The sequence below is a fragment of the Haliaeetus albicilla genome, chromosome 18 (genome assembly GCF_947461875.1).
Source record: "Haliaeetus albicilla chromosome 18, bHalAlb1.1, whole genome shotgun sequence".
NCBI lineage: Eukaryota > Metazoa > Chordata > Aves > Accipitriformes > Accipitridae > Haliaeetus > Haliaeetus albicilla.
The window spans coordinates 28546462-28564017 of record NC_091500.1 but is presented as its reverse complement, the minus strand read 5'-3'; the positions used below and the strand labels follow the sequence as shown (position 1 = coordinate 28564017).

The 17556-nt window shown below is 69.0% G+C and overlaps 1 protein-coding gene across 4 annotated transcripts; it reads right to left on the bottom strand.

The window, feature by feature from the left end:
• Nucleotides 1-2036: 2036 nt before the first annotated feature.
• AGAP2 (ArfGAP with GTPase domain, ankyrin repeat and PH domain 2) lies at nt 2037-16812 on the bottom strand. 4 transcript variants are annotated; one of them, XM_069806115.1, is made up of 19 exons: nt 16609-16812; nt 9980-10038; nt 9812-9899; nt 9097-9182; nt 8875-9016; nt 8661-8795; nt 8225-8346; nt 7970-8122; nt 7450-7536; nt 7257-7361; nt 7016-7178; nt 6821-6940; nt 6214-6360; nt 5805-5864; nt 5345-5496; nt 5160-5250; nt 4268-4490; nt 3914-4169; nt 2037-3395 (listed from the first exon to the last, which is right to left on the bottom strand). In XM_069806115.1, exons 1-19 carry the CDS (start codon nt 16766-16768, stop codon nt 3189-3191), a joined length of 2556 nt encoding a protein of 851 aa, XP_069662216.1. In that variant the 5' UTR covers nt 16769-16812; the 3' UTR covers nt 2037-3188. The 4 variants fall into 4 exon arrangements, with proteins under 4 accessions (XP_069662216.1, XP_069662213.1, XP_069662217.1 ...); XM_069806112.1 differs by lacking the exon at nt 16609-16812 and adding an exon at nt 11917-13244; XM_069806116.1 differs by lacking the exon at nt 5805-5864.
• Between the last annotated feature and the right edge of the window lie 744 nt (nt 16813-17556).

Genomic DNA, 17556 nt, shown 5'->3' with positions numbered 1-17556 from the left:
GCCCTGGCGTGGGGGGGGGGGCAGCCTCCTGCAAGACCTATGGCAGCTCTGGACCCCCCCCCCCCAGACCCCCTCCCCAGTATCGCAGCCTCCCCCAGCCCACAGGTGAGTCCCCCCACGAGATACACCCGGACACGGTGGGGGGGGCACAGTCCCAGAAGCACAGACATGGACCCAGACACACGGACACACATCTGGACACACGGACACACAGCCCTGGGTCTGTGGGGAGGCAGCAGAAAGGGAAAGGTGACAGGCACTGTCCCGTGGGGCACCAGGGATGGCGGTGAGGGACCTGGGGGGGGGACACGACAGGACACAGTGGGGGGGTGGCAGGTCTGAACTGGGGACAAGGAGGGGACAGGGTGACCTGTGGTGACAAGGAAGGGACCCTGTGGCCTCGGTGGGGGCTGTGAGCTGGGGACAGGATGGCCGGTGATGGGAGCTCTGAGCTGGAGACCAGTTTGGGACCTTCTGGATGGTGACGGGAGCTCTGACTCGGTGACAATTATGGGATAGCGTGGCCGGTGACAAGGACAAGACAGGGTGGCCAGCGGTGGGAGCTCTGAGCTGGTGACAAGGACGGGACCTTCTGGCCGATGGTGGGAGGTCTGCTGCGGTGGGAAGGAAGGGACCGCGTGGGCTGGTGGCTCAGTGTCTGACGTAGTGACAAGGACAGGACGATGGGATCTCTGGGATGGTGACAGGGACAGGACAGCGGGGCCTTGATGAGAAGGATTGGGTGTCGTGGCCGGCGGTGGGAGCTCTGAGCTGGGGACAGGGTTGGGACAGGGTGGCCGGTGGCGGTGGGAGCTCTGGGAATAGTGGGGCCAGCGGTGACAAAGCTGGGACCCTCTGGACCATGGTGGGACCTCTGAGCAAGGGCTGCGTGAGGAACCCCCCTGGTGGAGACCCCCCCATGTGTCCCCCAGCCGGGTGGCCCTGGCATCCCCCGTGTCCCCTCTGCATCCACTGAGCCCCCAGTTCCCAGCGTTCCTGACCCTCCCCCATGTCCCCCCGACCCCCTCCATGTCCCTGACCCCCCCCATGTCCCCCCGACCCCCTCCGTGTCCCTGACCCCCTCCGTGTCCCTGACACCCCCCCCCCCCGTGTCCTCTCCGCATCCCCCAGCATCGCTGCGCACTTGGCTCCAGCTGGGCGGCATCGACCCCGCCCACTTCTCCAGGCCACGCCCACTCTGGTTGCCTCCAAAGCTCCACCCACCCAATGGGCACCACCCACCAACTCCCCGGCTAAGCCACACCCACTTTATTTGCATCCCAGCCCCGCCTACACATTAAGCACCACCCACCGCCCACCTCACCTGCCCCCTCCCTGCTAATCCCCACCTACCTTATTTACAACCCAGCCCCGCCCAGGCACTAAATACTGCCCACACAGAGCCCCACCCCCCTTCCAAGCCACGCCCACCATATTAGCATACAAACACCGCCCGCCCACCCCCAGCCCTCCCTCCCCAGTTGCTCAGCCCTGCTCCCCTCCCAGCCCCACCCACTTAATTTGTGCCCCGCCCCCATCGAGGCCCCGCCCCCCCGGGTCCGCCCCCCTCCGAGGCTCCGCCCCACTCTCTGGCAGCACGGCGCAGCTCCACCGGCGTGGCCCTTTGGCTATCAGGCACCACGGCACAGGACCGCTGGCATGGCCCCGTGGCTCTTGGGCACCACGGCACAGAACCACCAGCGTGGCCCTCCGGCACCAAGCTGTGGCACAGCTCCACGGGTGTAGCCCCACGGCGTGGCTCAGTTGGCATCACACCACGGCCCATCTCCACCGGCGCAGTCCCGTGGCTCTCCGGCACTGACCCACGGCACAACATCACCAGCATGGCCCTGTGGCACAGCACCACGCCATCCCGCAGACCCACCAGCACTGCACTGTGGCACAACTCCACGGCACAACCCACCCAGCCACGCTACGGGCCCGTGGCCGGACCCCCGACCTTCTCCGCAGCCTGACTCCCCCCGCCCCGTGCCGCCGCCGCTCCGTGCCACGACACCGGGAAGGAGCAGCCGCGGTCACAGCGCCAAGTCTGACATTGTTACGTACTTACAGTTACAACCCGAGAGATGAAAACGCTGTACACGGCCCGGACCCCCCCCCATGGCACAGCCCGGGACCCCCCACCACCACCACCACCGGTACCCCCCAGCCCCCCAAACCCGGGGGCCGTGGCTCAGCCCCGCCGGCGCTGCCGGGGCTCAGGGGCGTCACAGCGGCGGGTGCCCCTACATTCATGGGGTGGGGGGCTGCTCCTGGGGAGGGGGACGAGGTGGGTGTCCATCCCCCCCCAGGCCCACAGCCAGCGGGAGAGGTGGTGGGGGTCCCGCTGGCGGTTCCCCCCCGCCAGGCACCGTGGCACCGTGGCAGGGGGCTGGCTCTATCCTAACGCTAAACGAAGCAATAAATTAAAGAGGTTCCCAAGGGGACGCCGAGAAAAAGGGGGGGTGGGGACGGGGGGGTCAGGCCACGGTGGGGGGGGTGGGGGGTGTACAAAAGGTTGTTGTAGAAAAGGAGGGGGGGGGTCTGCTCTGCTCCTGCCATGGAGCCGGGGGGCTGTGCCAGGGGACAGGGTGGCACGGGGTGGGGGGAGGTGGAAGGGCTGGGGGTGACATGGGGAGGGTGACATGACTGGGGGTGATGCAAAGGGGGTGGCATGGCTGGGGGGGGTACGATGGGGTGATGTGAGGAGGGTGCCACGGAGCGGGGGGGGGTGACCCGTGCCAGGGGAGGGGGGTGGCACAGGCAGGAGGGGGGTGGCACGGGCAGGGGTGACATGAGTGAGGTGACACGGGCAGGGGTGTCACCAGCCACGGCACCAGGTTGGGAGCCCTGGTGTCCCAATCCCGGCAGGGCTGTGCCGAAAGGCGGTGCCCACCCCGTGCCGAGGCATGGTGCATGGGGAGGGGGCAACGGTGGCACCGGGAAGGGGACCCAGGCATCCGGGTGGTGGTGCCACCACCGTGAGCCCCAGTGTCAGGTGTGGGGGGGGACCTGGCACGGGCAGGGGGACAGGACCAGAAGAGACCCCAGCGGGAGCTGAATAATAAATAGAGCATCAAAAATACAAACCGTGGGGCGGCGGTGGCAGGCGACGCCGGGGCCGAGCCGGGGCCCACGGGCACCCGCAGTCCGGGGTGATGCCGAGTGGGCACCGGGCCCCTCACCGGCTATACCAGGGCGGTCCGGGGCTCGCAGGGACCCACGCTGGCGCAGCTGCTCTTGCGGCGTAGCCCGGGGGTGGCCGGGCTACCGGGGCCCTCGCCGGGGCAGCCGTGCTGCAGCAGGATGTCGGCACACTCCTGGCTGCCGGCACGGCGGGCGTAGAAAAGCGCCGTGCGGCCCTGGCCGTCCCGTGCCCGAACGTCTGCGCCGTACTGCAGGCAAAGCTGACGTGTGAGCCGCCCCACGCAGCCATCCCCGGTCCCCGAGGCCATGACATGGTCCCTGTGGCCGTGCTGCGTCCCCAGTAGCCATGCCGTGTCCGCCATGGATGTGCCACATCCCCCATGGTCATGGCACGTTCCCCCGCGGCCATCCCATGTCTTTCTTGGCACGGTGTGATTCTCATAGCCATGCCACGGTCCCCATGACCACACCATGTCCCCCCTAGCCACGTCACGGTCCCCAAGACCATGCCACGTCTCCCATAGCCATGTCATAGTCCCCACGACCATGCCGTTTGCCCTCTGGCCATGCCATGGTCCCCATGACCGTACCACGTCGCCCATGGCCACGTCATAGTCCCCGTGACCATGCTATCTCCCCCCTGGCCATGCCACGACCCCTGTGACCATTCCACGTGCCCCATGACCACCCGATGCCCCCCCATGCCATGCCACAGCCCCTCCACCACCACCCAGTCCCCCTCTCCGCCCCCCGCCCCCCGACATACCCACACTAGCAGCTGGGTGATGACCACGAGAGCCATGTCACAGGCTACGTGCAGCGCTGTGCGCCGGTCCTTGTCGCCGGTGCTGACGTTGAGCTGTTCCTTCTTGCTGTGGGCCAAGAGCAGCAGCACCGTCTCCAGGTCCTTCTCCAGCACCGCACAGAAGAGCTGCTCCCCCAACGGCACCTCGGTGGCCGGCAGCGGCGCCAGGAAGAGCCGCTGCTCGTACTTGGCCCGGATCCACGACTCCCGCTCCTCCCTGGGGAGACGGGTGGCATCAGGGACCGCGTGGTCGCGGGGAGGTGGCATGGCAGTGACGTGGTGGGTGGGGAGGAGGGGGGGGGGGGGCACACCCACCGGGATGACTCGTGGGTGGGTTTGCAGCGGCCCTGCGGGTTTTTCTCCCAGATGCTGTTGGCGGTGGCGTTGCCGATGGATGTCAGGACCAGCGTGAGCTCCCGGGGCCAGTCGTCCAGGTCGAGGGAGCGCACGCGGGACAGGTGGGTGCCCAGGTTGCGGTGGATCCCCGAGCACTCGATGCAGATCAAGGCTCCCAGGTTCAGGCTGGCCCAGGTGGGGTCTGGTGGGAGGAGGGGGGAATGCGCAGAGACCGTTGGCACCGTGCCGGGGTGGCCCGTGGCATTGCCTGGCCCATGGCATGGCCCATGGCAGCATGTGGCCGTTGCATGGTCCGTGGCATCCCTCGGCTCGTGGCACCCCATGGCGCGCGGCACAGTGTGACCCATGGCACCACGTGTGACCCGTGGCATTGTGTGGCCTGTGCCATCACGTGGCACGTGGTGGTTCCTAGCCTGGGGCATTGGGTAGCCCATGGCATGACATGGCCCATGGCATTAGGTGGCCCGTGGTGTCATGTGGCACGTGGCACTTCCTTGCCCGGGTTATCCGGTGGCCCGTGGCACCATGCCACCCCACAGCACCATCCGGCTCATGGCACACCTTGATCCACAGCACTGCAGGGCCTGTGGCACCGTGTCACCAGTGGCACCCTCGGCTCCACGTGGCGCACAGCGCTGCGTGGCCTATGGCACCCCAAGAGCAATGACACCCCGTGTGGCCCGTGGCACCGATGGCACCCAAGTAACCACTGACACCACGTGAACCACGGCACTCTGTGACCAATGACCACCCCCCCCCACGGCCCGTGGCCCCATATGGCCAGTGGCACCATGCAACCGATGGCCCCCCGTGGCCCTGCGTGACCAACGACCCCCCCCAGGAGACTCACTGGGTGCCCCACAGTCCACGCAGAGCGAGTTGCCCCGGGCGTTGCGGATGGCCTGGATGGCCACGGCTTCGCTCTGGCTGTCCATGCGAGCCTGGGGAAGACGAAGGCGGTGGGGGGTGAGCAGGGCAGGGGGTGGTGGCATCATGGACCCCCCCCCCCTCCCTGGCCACCCATGGGGGTCCTACCTTGTTCTTGCTGCTCTCACAGCACTGCAGGCTGGCCAGGATCTGGCTCTCGATGGCCTGCACCCAGGCATCACGTTCCTCGAAGCTGCCCGCCTCGAAGTGCCACGTCTGGCCCGTGCTGGACACGATGATGAACTCAAAGTTCTCCTCCTCTGCGGGACCAGAGACCCCCCCCGGTGGGTGGTGGGATGGGGACGGATGGTGCCGCACAGGGATCCCGCACCCGGGGAGTGCCGGGCTGCACCAGCACCCCCCTCCCCATCCACCCCCCTGCACCCAAAGGGGTGCCCACCCCGGTGTTGCCCACCACCCACCCGCTCCCCGGGGACCCCCCCCTCGTCTCTGCCCGGCCGCCGGGCAGGGAGGGGAGGATGGGGCAGGGGATGCGATGGCAGGAGGCGAGGATGGGACACAGCCACATGCATGAGTGGAGCAGGCCACGCGCCACGCACCACGTTACCTGTTTTATAAATATTTCTTAAACTACCAAAGCTTTTTAATTTCCACATTTTGCGCTTGGCTGCGGAGGGTCCGGGGGCAGCGAGAGCAGAGAGAGGAAAGGGGGAGAGAGAGTCACGAGAGGAGCCCGCAAAGCCCCAGCAGGACGGGGACGAGGTGCAGGGGGGTGGCAGGCGGTGGCAGAGCAAGGTGTGGGGGGCACACACGGAGGCGTGAGGAGGGCAGCGGTGGCTGAGCGTGGCAAGGGCAGGCGTTGGGGGGGCAGGATCGGGCCCAGATCCTCCGTTCGCATGAGCCCTGTGGCATACCGGGATGTCATCCCCGTGGGGTGCAGTGGCATTGTCCCCACGGCTCGGTGGCCACTGTCCACGAGTGACCGGGGCTTGGGGCACCGTCCCTGTGGCTCTCACCTTCTGCCTGCCCGGCCGAGCCCTCCGTCTTGGACGGCGTCATCAGCTTCTTCCGTCGGTGCTTCTTCCTGTCGATCATGGGCGATGGCGGCGGGTCTTTGCCGGAGCTGCTGGGGCTGGATATGGCTTCGAAGGCAGGGGGGCCGTCTGCCGAGAGACCCACACACTGGGGTACTGGGGGCCACCGAGCTCTCCAGGGCCACTGTGCTCATTAGGATCACTGGGGCCACCAGGGTCACAAGGACCAGTGGGCTCACCAGGGCCATTGGAGCTGCCAGAGTCACCAAATTCACCAGGGCCACTGGGGTCATTAGGACCACCAGGGTCACCAAGTCCACTGGTCTCACCAGGATCACCAGGGTCACCAGGGCCACCGGAACCAGGGTCACCAAATCCACCAGGGTCACTGGGGCCACTGGGCTCACCAGGGCCACCAGGTTCATTGTGGCCTCCAGGATCACCAGGGCCACCAAGGGCCACCGGGTCCCCAGGCTCACCAGGTGCCACCAGGGTCCCTAAGGGCCTCCCTGGGCAAGGTCCCTGGCTCCATCTCGGCGAGGTAGCTGGGTCCACGAACACGAGAGGGGACGGGGACGGGGACACTCACCAGAGCCAGACAGTTTGGCGCTGGAGGCGGAGGCGCAGCGCTGCAGCGACCGCTCAGCCTTGCCCGTGCCCTTCATCCCCGGCTCCGGTGGGAGGCTGAGCCCCACCGGGGAGGCACCGGCTGCGGGTGGAGAAGGACCGGTGTGACACAGGGGGTCCCCCCCCACACCCCCACCATCACCACCCCGGTACTCACCACTGCCCTCGGGTGCTGTCCCACCGCCCACGTCCTTCACCAGCCCGTTGATGCTGGCGGAGGGACCGCAGGCAGAGATGGCGCGGGGCGGGCGCTTGCCGGGGACCTTGACGGTGGTACGGAGAAGGTCCATCTCCTTCCCATGGGTGCTGTGGATGTAGTCCTGCCACGGGGACAGGTGGGGGCTGAGATCGTGGCTCCCCCCCACTGTGGGGACAGGGGTGGGGACGGGGACACTCACGTTGATGCTGGGGTGGTAGAAGAGGAGCCCGTTGCTGGACAAAGTCACGTACTTCTTCTTCCACTCCTTGTTGAGGGAGTTGCCGCTGCGCTTCAGCAGGAAGCTCTGGGGACGAAGGGAGGGTGAGGGGGACAGGGAGGGGACGGCTGGGGACCTTGTCGTGTCCCACCACCGCCACCACCGCCCCGCCGACCTGCTTGATGGGGATGGCACGGCCGCTGCCCGCCACCTCGCCCCGGCTGTCCAGGCTCCGCTTCTCTGAGTCGCTGCCCCGGCGCGTCTGCGGGGAGACGGGGGACAGGGGACGGGGTCGGTGGGACACGTGGTGGGGGCACTGGGGGTGCCACGTCCCCCACCACTGCAGCTCCGCTGTGGGGACACCCTGGGGTGCCCATGTTCCCCCACTGCCAGAACCACACGGTGGGGACACCCTGGGTGCCATGTGTGTCCCCCATCACCACCCTGCCGGGGGGGGGCACCCTAGATGCCACGTGTCCCCCTGTGCCACCACCACCACCATGCCAGAGGGACACCCCAGGTACTGTCTACCCCCCGCTGCTGGGTAGACAACCCGAACGCCGCATGCCCCATGCTGCCACCACCCTGCTAGGTGACACCCTGGATGCCACGAGCCCTCCCCACTGCCACCACCCTGCCAGGGGGACACCGTGGGTACCACACGGCTGCCACCACGGGGGTCCCGGCACACTCACGGCAAAGAGGCTGGTGCGGCGCTTGGCCCCGCGGTGCAGGGAGCTGGGGGTGCCCAGGGGGGCCGGGGTCTCGCTCCGCAGCTCCCGGTGGCTGACGTTGGGGGTGGATGGCAGCGAGGATGAGTAGTCGCTGGTGTGGCCACCGTTGCTGGCCTAGATGGGATGTGGGGTCAGCCGCGGCATCCCGTGGCCAGAGGGACAGGTTGAGGTTTGGGGGGGCAGCACCCGGCTGAGGCAGGGCGAGCCGGGGGGTACCTGGCCGGGGTGGATGCCCCCGACGGGGGTGGATGCAGCCGAGTGGCTGGGGGTGCTGGGCAGAGATTTGCAGGACGCCATGAGCTGCTGCTGCTTCTTCAGTGCCACCACCTTCTGGGCGACTGCGCCGAGAGCCTCGCGTCAGGCGGGTCATGCTGCCGAGACCCCCCCCCCGCCAACCTGCCCGGCCACGGTCCCCATCCAACCCCGCCAATGGTCCCCATCATCCCACCCAGCCATGGGTCCTGTGCCACTCTGGCCGCAATTCCCAACCTACCCAACACGATCGCCATCCCACGGTCCCTGTCCTACCCGGTCACTGGTCCCCATCCTGCCACTGACCATGGCCCCCATCCCACCACCAGCATGCAATCCCCCCCCTCCACTCCGGCTACGCCGGACCTGCTGGCACAGCCGAGCACCCCAGGACACCCACCCTCATTGAAGACCCGGTCAACGTTGAGGCCGTACGTGGCACAGGTCTCGTAGTAGAGGCACCGCTTCATGTCCCCGCAGAGCGCCTGAGCCCGGGCGTCCTCGATCACCCGGGGGTTGGAGGAGCTGATCTTGTCTGGGGGGGAAGCAGGGGAGTGAGGCGGGGATCATCCCGACCCCATCCCTATGGGGCTGGTCCCACACCCCCAGCTCACCCTGGGTGCCCACCAGCGCCAGGGCCACCTCACTGGTGCCCCGGTAGCCGCTGAGCAGCGCGTGCAGCTGCGTCACCTCCTCGAAACTGCTCTCGTTCTCCAGGCTGAAGACGAAGATGACGGCGTCCACCCAGCTGGCAAACTGGTGGGGGGACGCGGACGGGGGTCAGGGCTCAGCACCGGCCGGCACAGCACGGCCCCTGGCCCCCAGTCCCCAGGTACCTTGGCGTCCGGGGCGCCTCCTTCCTCCCGGATGAGCAGGAGGTGGCTCTGGCCATCGACTGTCACCTCACGCTTGAACTGACCACCTGGAGCCGGAGGGAGGAGAGGGGGAAGCCTTCTGGCTCTGCCTGACCCCATCGCCTTGAACAACCCATGGCCATGCCCAGCACCATGACCTTCTCCATACCATGGCCATGCCCAGCACCATAGCCTTGCCCCCATGGTCATGCCCAGCACCATGACCTTCTCCATCCCGTGGCCAGGCCCATCACCGTGACCTTGTCCATCCCATGGCCAGGCCCATCACCATGACTTTGTCCCCCATGGTCATGCCCAGCACCATAGCATTGTCCATCCCATGGCCATTCCCAATACTATGGCCTTGTCCATCCCATGGCCATGCCCAGCACCATGACCTTCTCCATCCCATGGCCAGGCTCATCACCACAGCCTTGTCCATCCCATGGCCATGCCCAGCACCATGACCTTCTCCATCCCATGGCCAGGCTCATCACCACAGCCTTGTCCATCCCATGGCCATGCCCAGCACCATGACGTTGTCCCCCATGGTCATGCCCAGCACCATGACCTTCTCCATCCCATGGCCATGCCCAATACTATGGCCTTGTCCCATCTTCATGACCTTGTCCATCCCCATGGCCTTGCCCATCCCATGCCCAGCACCACGACCTTCTCCATCCCCGTGGCCACTCACTCTCGGTGGGCTCCAGGCCCACGTAGGAGCCGGTGAGGAAGCGATGGACAAGCGCTGACTTCCCGCTCTTGCTGCTGCCCAGGACTCCCTGGGGAGAGGGCAGAGGGGATGTCAGGGCAGCCGAGGATGGGAGGACACGGGGCAGGGACACGGGGTCATGGTACCCACCAGGCGGATCTCGGGGACAGAGCGGCCCAGGGTCCATTCCTGGCTGTTCACCAAGGCCTCTGCGGGGAGGAGAGGGGTGAGATGGTGCTTGGGCACCCCCCGGCACCCCAGCCCGGGGTGGGGCACGGCCGCCCCCAGCCCTGCGGCAGCGCCGCTGGCAGCATCCTGCGTGGGCGGCCACGAGCCGTCACCAAGCAACGGCACCACACCGAGCCCGGTGGGGGCGGCGGGAGGGACGCGGAGACGCGACGTGGCAGGGACGGGGACGTGGCACCACGGGGCCCCGCTCGCCGTGGGCACGAGGATGTGGTGGACACAGGGACGTGGCAAGCACGAGGATGAAGAGCGGCAGGAGGACGTGGCGTGGCACAGGGTGGTGACGGCAACCAGGACAAGATGGGCATCAGGACATGACCGGCACCAGGACGCGGCGTGGCACGAGGACGTGGCGTGGCACAAGGCCATGATGGATTCCAGGACATGATGGGCATGAGGAGGCAGCGTGGCACAGGAACACGATGGGCACCAGGGCACAGCGTGGCACGAGGACGTGATGTGGCACACGGTGGGCACGAGGATGCGATGGACATGGTATGTGACAACATGGCAGGCACCAGGATACAGCATGGCACGAGGATGTGGCGCGCATGGGGACACGACAGGCACAAGAACACAGCGTGGGACGAGGACGTGGTGTGGCACAGAGACATGATGGGCACCAGGATGCGGCGTGGTACGAGGACACGGCGTGGCACACGATGGGCACGAGGATGCGATGGACGTGGTGCACGAGAACAGGGCAGGCACCAGTGAGTGCGGGGCACGAGGACGTGGCACGGCACAAGCACACAGCGTGACACAAGCACATGGCGTGGCACAAGGACATGGCATGGCACAAGGACACTGCCTGTGCCCCCCACGCACCCTGCCCGGCCCCCCCAGCCCCCCTCAGGCAGTGCGGCTCCTTGCCTCCTGCACCGCGAGAAGGGGAAACTGAGGCAGGGTAGAGGCAGAGGGCCCCCCCCCATCCTGTGCCTCAGTTTCCCCCGTGCCATACACACGACTGCACACTGCCAGGTGCGCAGCAGGTGAGGGGTTAATGCCGCTGCCTGTCACCCCGCACATCGTCACCGAGCTGCCACCCACGGGTGTCCCCGCTCCCACCCCCGGGTCCCCAGCAGGCTCTGCCCACGCGCCCCACGGCACCGGTGGGTTGGGGATGGGAGCAGGGCGGACGGAGGGATGCAGAAGGGCGAACGGACGGACACAGCGTGGCTATGGGGCGGCCAGACAGATGGACGTGGGACGAGTGGGACAGAAGGACGGGCGAATGTGTGACGCACGGATGGCGACAGGGATGGAGGAGCGGAAGGATGGACGGACGGATGCCGGGATGGAAAGACGGGTGGGGGGTTGGCCCCTGAGCCCCATGGAGCCAGCCCCAATGGGGAAACTGAGGCACAGGAGCTCCCGCCACAGCCGGCGCCTGCGGACCCCCCATGTCGGCTGCCCCACGGGACCCCAAGGCCGGGCATGGGTCAGGACGCCTGGGTCCCCCCATGCGGGGAGGTGTCCCTGCCTGGTGGGTCACAAGTCCTCAACCAGCCCCCCCGCCATGTGCCCCAGCACCCACTGATCCCAACCCCAAGCTGTGGGGCGGCGCAGACAGGTCCTTCTGCCCCGCACAGGTCACAGCCCCGCACGGGCACTCCCCACGCCGACCGCCTGCCCCACAAGCAGCCACGGGGAAACTGAGGCACGGCACAACATCCCACGGCACAGCCGGCACGCCGACGTAGGCAATCCGGTGGTACCCACCCCCCCCCAACCCTGCCATCCCTCCTGCATCCAGGTCACCGAGGGATGCAGGGGAAACTGAGGCACGGTACGGTGACCCTTCCCCACCCCAGTTCCCCCTCCCCAGCCCAGTTACTCACTGGGGGAGGCCCCTCTGCCCGGGTCGGTGCCGAGCAGGGCCCAGGGGGGTGCGGGATGGGTGGGGGTGGCCGCCGGGCTCTTGGTGAAGATCCCGCTGATGAACTTGAGCATCTTGCGGTCGCGGGTGGAGGCTCGGCCGCCCTCGCGCCCCCGTTTCAACCCCGTTTCGGCGAGGGGGGGAGCGGGCGCCGGCGCCAAACCCCCCGGTCCTGGGTGTAAATCGCTGTAATCCAGGGTCTTGCTTTTGCCTTTGTGGGGGGAGAGCCGAGCCCGCGGTGGAGGTCGGGGGACCCCCTCGGCGCCCGCTTTGCCCCCCGGTTTGGGGCGTCCCTTGCCTTCGCCCTCGGGCCAGGAGAGGCGGCTGCCGGCGGTTTTGTGGGGGCCTTTGCCCATCTTGGCGTCGGAGCCCACCTTGGCACCGCTGGTGGTCACCGTCTTGAAGGGTTTGGTGCCGGCCAGGCGTAACCGGCGGGCACCGGCGGCCGGGTGCGGGGAAGATGCGCCAGGTGCCGGGTGGGAGGGGGGTTTGCCCCCGTCCGGGGCACCCTCGGGGCAACCCCAGCTGGCTTGGGCCAGCAGTGGGCGACGGGGGGGTGCCGAGGGGTGGGGGCACTCCTGGGGTACCCGACCCCGCTCCCCCGGCACCTCCAAGGTGCCCTTGGCCCCCCGGGCGAGGGAGTCGGGTTTGGGGGGCACGGCGGGGGGCAACAACGCCGGGTCGGGTTTAGGGGGTACGGCGGGAGGGGGTAGCGACGCCGGGTCGGGTTTGGGGGGCACGGCCGGGGGGGGAGGCAATAAGGCCGGGTCGGGTTTAGGGGGTACGGCGGGGGGCAACAAGGCCGGGTCGGGTTTGGGGGGCACAGCGGGCGGGCCGGCGGCAGGCGTCGAAGCGGGCGAGCGGGGGCGGTTGACGCCATGCCCGCCGCGGGGTTCGGCGAGCCGTTGGGCAACCGAACCTTCGCCCGTCGGCGTCGGGCCGGGACTGGGAGTCCGGGGGCTGCTGGGGGGCAACGGGGTGTCGATGGGGCCGGAGCCGGCAGTACTTATCCAGAGAGCGTCCTGGCGTTGGAAAAGCCGCTCGGGCCTCTTGGTTTTGCCGCCGCCGCCACCGCCGGGGTCTTCGGTGCGGGCAGCATCCGCCGCCTGCCCGGCTTGGGGGGCTCCATCGCCTCCCCCCCCTAATTGCTCCGGTTCCCCTGGAGCTGCCACCGATTCGAGCTTGACCAGGGTGAGGGAGATGAGGTAGGTGGTCCGGCGCTGGAGGCCGGTGGTCCTGCTCATGGGTGCGGGCAGGGCAAATCCCCCCCCTCACCACCACCACCCCCCTTCTCCGCCCCCGGAGCCGGGTAGGCAGGCAGGCAGGGACACCCCCCCCTTTTTTTCCTTTCCCTGTTCCCCCCCCCTTCCTCCTTCTTTTTCCTTTTTCTCCCCTCGCCGGCTCCGCGTCCGCCGGTACCGGGAGGATGCTCGGCGCGGTCCCCACCCCCGGCCCTGCCTCCCCGAAGCCTTCCCCGCTCGCCCGCCCCCGGAGGGGTTGGCACCGCCGCCGCCCCCCCCCCTTTCCCAAATCCACCCCACCCCCCCCTTCTGCCCCCCCCACCCCCAGCCCCCCCCCACCCCTTCCGCCGGGATCAGGCCCCCCCCCACTCGCCCCCACCCCGGGTTAGTGACCGGGGGGCATCGTGGGGGGGGGGTTGTCCCCCTCCCCAGTGCTGGGGGGGGGTGGGGGGAGATGGGAGGGGGGGTGGAGTGGGGTGGGGGGTGTGTGGGGCTGGGGGGGGGAGGGTTATGGGGTGGGGGGGGTGGAGGGAATGGGGAGGGGGGGTTATGGGGCTGGGGGGGGGGTTATGGGACGCGGGGTGATGGGGGGGGTTATGGGGCGGGGGGGGCCATGCCCGGGACCCCCCGGGACCGGGGCTCACGGCAGCGCCCCGACGGGTTCGTCCTTGGCGGTGGCGGCAGGGACGGGGGGGGCCGGTGCCCGGTGCCCGGTGGCCGGTGCCCGGCGGGGGGGGCCGGGGCCGCCGCTCTCCGCCATGCGCCGCTCCCGGGGCCGGGCCGGGGGCGGGAGCGGGCGGCGGCCCCGCCGCTACCGGGCAGGCGCGACCGCCCCCCCCCCCCCGCCACCGCCGCTTCCCCCCCCCTCCCCCCCAGCCCTCCTCCAGCCCCCCCATCTCCCCCCTTCCACCCCCCCATCTCCCTCCATCCCTCCCTCCCCCTCTCCCAGTACCCTGCATCCCCCCCCAGTCCCTTCCCTCCACTCCCCTAGGGCAGCAATGGGGCGCCGGGGGGGGGGGAGTGTGTGTGTGGGGGTGCTGGGGGTGTGTGGGGGTCCCTGGGGGCCGCAGACACGGGCCAGGCCCCATTTGCCCCCGTTTTCCGGCATTTTTAGCAGCGGGCGCAGCAATCCTCCGCATCCCGTTGCCACGGCAACGGCGGGGCTGGTGATGGGGGGACCAGCCGTGGCACCCACTGGTGACACCCAGGCCAGGCTGTCACCATCACACCCAGTCACCTCCCTGGTCTGTGTCTTGTGTCTGGCCCCCCCCCAGCATCTGCCACCGTGACCCCCCCCCCCACCGCCCCGGCCACGCACGCTGCCACGCCAGCCTGTGTCCCCGTGGCACAACCCAGGCAGGGGACACGGGGCCTGGGGATGGACGGAGGGTCCTGGGGTGGACGTGAGACCCTCGGGGACAGGGCTCAGGGACAAGGGACAGGGCTCGGAGATGGACACGGGGGTCGGGGACGGACACGGGGGTCAGGGACAGGCACGGGGTGTGGGGACGGGTATGGTGCCAAGGGACGGACGTGGCGCTTGGCGGCGGACGCAGCATTTGGGGATGGATACGGAACTCAGGGATGGACACGGCGCTTGGGGACAGGCCACCTGCCCGGGCTCGGTGGGGTAGGACCCCCCCCCTCACCCCTCTGTGCCCACCCCAGGGTGACCGGGAGGTGCGTGCTGGCACCCAGGGGGCAAGGAAAGGGGGACCCAGCCCCGTGTCCCCTCTAGGACAGAGGTGCCAGGAGCTGAGCGGACATGGGTGGCCCGTGGGGCTGGGGGCCACATGTCCCTTGTCGCCCCCCCCCCACCGGTGTGGGGTCCCCGGGGAGCTGGCACGTCTCCGGTGCTCGTGACAGAGCCAGGCGCGTCGTCCCAGCAACCCGCCCACGGCCCACGGCGAGCCACCGCGCCGTGTCCCCTCCCCGGCACCCGCTGAGGATGGGGGGGGGCACCCCCTGAGCCCCCCCCTCGTCCCTTACTGTCACCCCAGGGGTGGCACTCTGCCCCTGGTCAGACCATGTCCCCATGCTGGGCTTGGGGGGGGGTCTGGCCCTTCTCAGCCCCCCCCCCATGATGGCAGTGCTTCCCCTCCAGTACAGCCCAGTCTCTCCCAGTGCCCCCTAGCAGCCCCCAGGCAAGGGGCCGGGTGCCCCCCCATTGCTCAGGGTTGGCCGTCGTGGCACCATGTCCCACGTTATGGGGGGGGAATGGAGTCACACCAGGTCTGACCCGTCCCCCCCACCTAGGACAACCATGTCCCCATCCCATGTCACCAGGTCCTGCTGTGGCCCCCCCAAGTGTCCCCCCACCGGGAGTTGGGGGGCTGGAGTGGGGGGGAAGAGGAGGGCGAGGGGAGGGCACAGTGGGCAGCAGCCCCCGAGCAGGAGCTGGGCTCTGGGATGCACTGGGGGGGGCTGGGGGGGCTATCCTGTGCCCCCCATCAGTGCTGGCGGTGGGTACCACTTTGCGGGTGCTTAGCAACAAGGCATCCCCCTGCTTCCCGTTGCCATGGCAACCACGCTGGGGAGATGCCAGCGCACAAGGTGGGGGGGGGGGGGCACAGGGATGCGGGGTTTGGCACTCGGAAGCCGGGTGGGGGGTGTACACCGGCACCTGTGCCCCCGGTGACGCCATCCCACCAGACACCCACCGGGAGGGACTACGGGGTGGGAGAGTCATTCGTGTCCCATGTCCCCCTCCCCAAAACTCCGTGGGGCCCCCCAAAAGCAGGGCCCCCCCCCGAATCCAGCAGCAGGGCCCCCCGTCGGCGACCGCCGGAGGTGAGGAAACGGCCCACGTCACCGACCGCAGCACTGGGGCTGTTGCACCGGAAACCACCCCGACGGCACAGCTGCGGCAAAAGGGGGCCAGCGACCCCCAACCCCCCCCACGGCAGTTCCTTGTGCCCCCCTCCGTGTCCCCACATGGGTCCCCATGGAGGTGGACGGTGCTACTGGGCCCAGCTGGGCCCCCAGTATGGCACTGGGCAGGATTGGGCCTCGGCCGCACTGGGGTGCTGGGCACTGGTGACCCACGGTTTGGGGGCGGCCCTGTTGGAAGGCAGGGGGGGAAGCCCAGGGACCCCCCTGAGCTGGGACAGGCACTGCCAGAGCGGCTGTAGGGACCACCACCGTGTGCATCACTGGGTGTCTGTCCGTCCGTCCCTCCATCATCCCTCCATCTGTCCATCCATCCGTCCATCCATCTGCCCATCCACCCTTCTGTCCATCCATCCTTCCGTCCATCCATCCCTCCATCCCTCCACTTGTCCATCCATCCATCCTCCCGTCCATCCATCCTCCCGCCCATCCATCCCTCTGTCCGTCCCCCTGCCCGCCCCTCCATCCCTCTCTCCCACCCCCATCCACCCACTCCCCGCCGGACCCCCGGGTGCTGCCCGTACCTTGCACCACGCAGAGGGACGCGGTGAGGTTGGCCCTGAGCCGCGGATCCGGCACCGTCTCCACCAACCGAATCAACTTATTGACGTGTTTCTTGGCCCCTTCGTGCCGCTTCACCTCCGCCCGGATGGCGGCCAGCACCTGCTGCCGGGGGGGGGTCATGGCACCCTTAGGTGCTGGCAGGGTCCCGCCGGGTCCCCGGGGTCATGGCTCAGCTCGGGGCTCGGCCCCGTTTGGCATCGTTCTCCCTTCGGTTCATCCGGCCCCGCCGGGCCACGCTTCCTGGCTGGCGTCACCTCGGTGGGGTTGGCGTCACCCCGGTGGGGCTGGCATGGGCGCCCGCCGGCGGGCGCAGGGTTGGGCCTGGGAACCCAGGGAGCACCGGGGCGGCGTGGCGGTGCCCGGCCCCGTCGGCGCGTCGGGACACGCCGGAGCCCGTCGGACGGCACGGCCCGGCACGCCCGTACCCGCCGCCTCCGGCAGCCCCGCGACGAGTGGGGACGCGGTGGGGAGACAGGCGGGAGCTGGCAGGGGCGGACGAGGGGGACGGGTTGGGGACACGCCGGGGACGCGGCACGGTAAGGGCACACGCGGCTGCTGGGACCCACCGGGGACGTGGACACGCGGGGACAGGCACATGCAGCCGGGTGCTGGCTGGGGACACGCCAGGGACACGCGTGTGCTGAGGATGCACTGGGACACTAAGACGTGCACGCATGGGGGTCTTGTGCAGCCCCAGACGCACTGGGGACACATGCACGGCCGCACAGACATGCTAAGGACATGCGTGCGGTGATACAGTCATGCTAGGGACATGCGTGCAGCCACATGGACACACTAGGGACATCTGTACAGCCAGACACGCTAAGGACACGCATGCAGTGACACAGTCATGCTAGGGACATGTCTGCAGCCACACGGACACGCTGGGGACATGCATGAAGCCACAC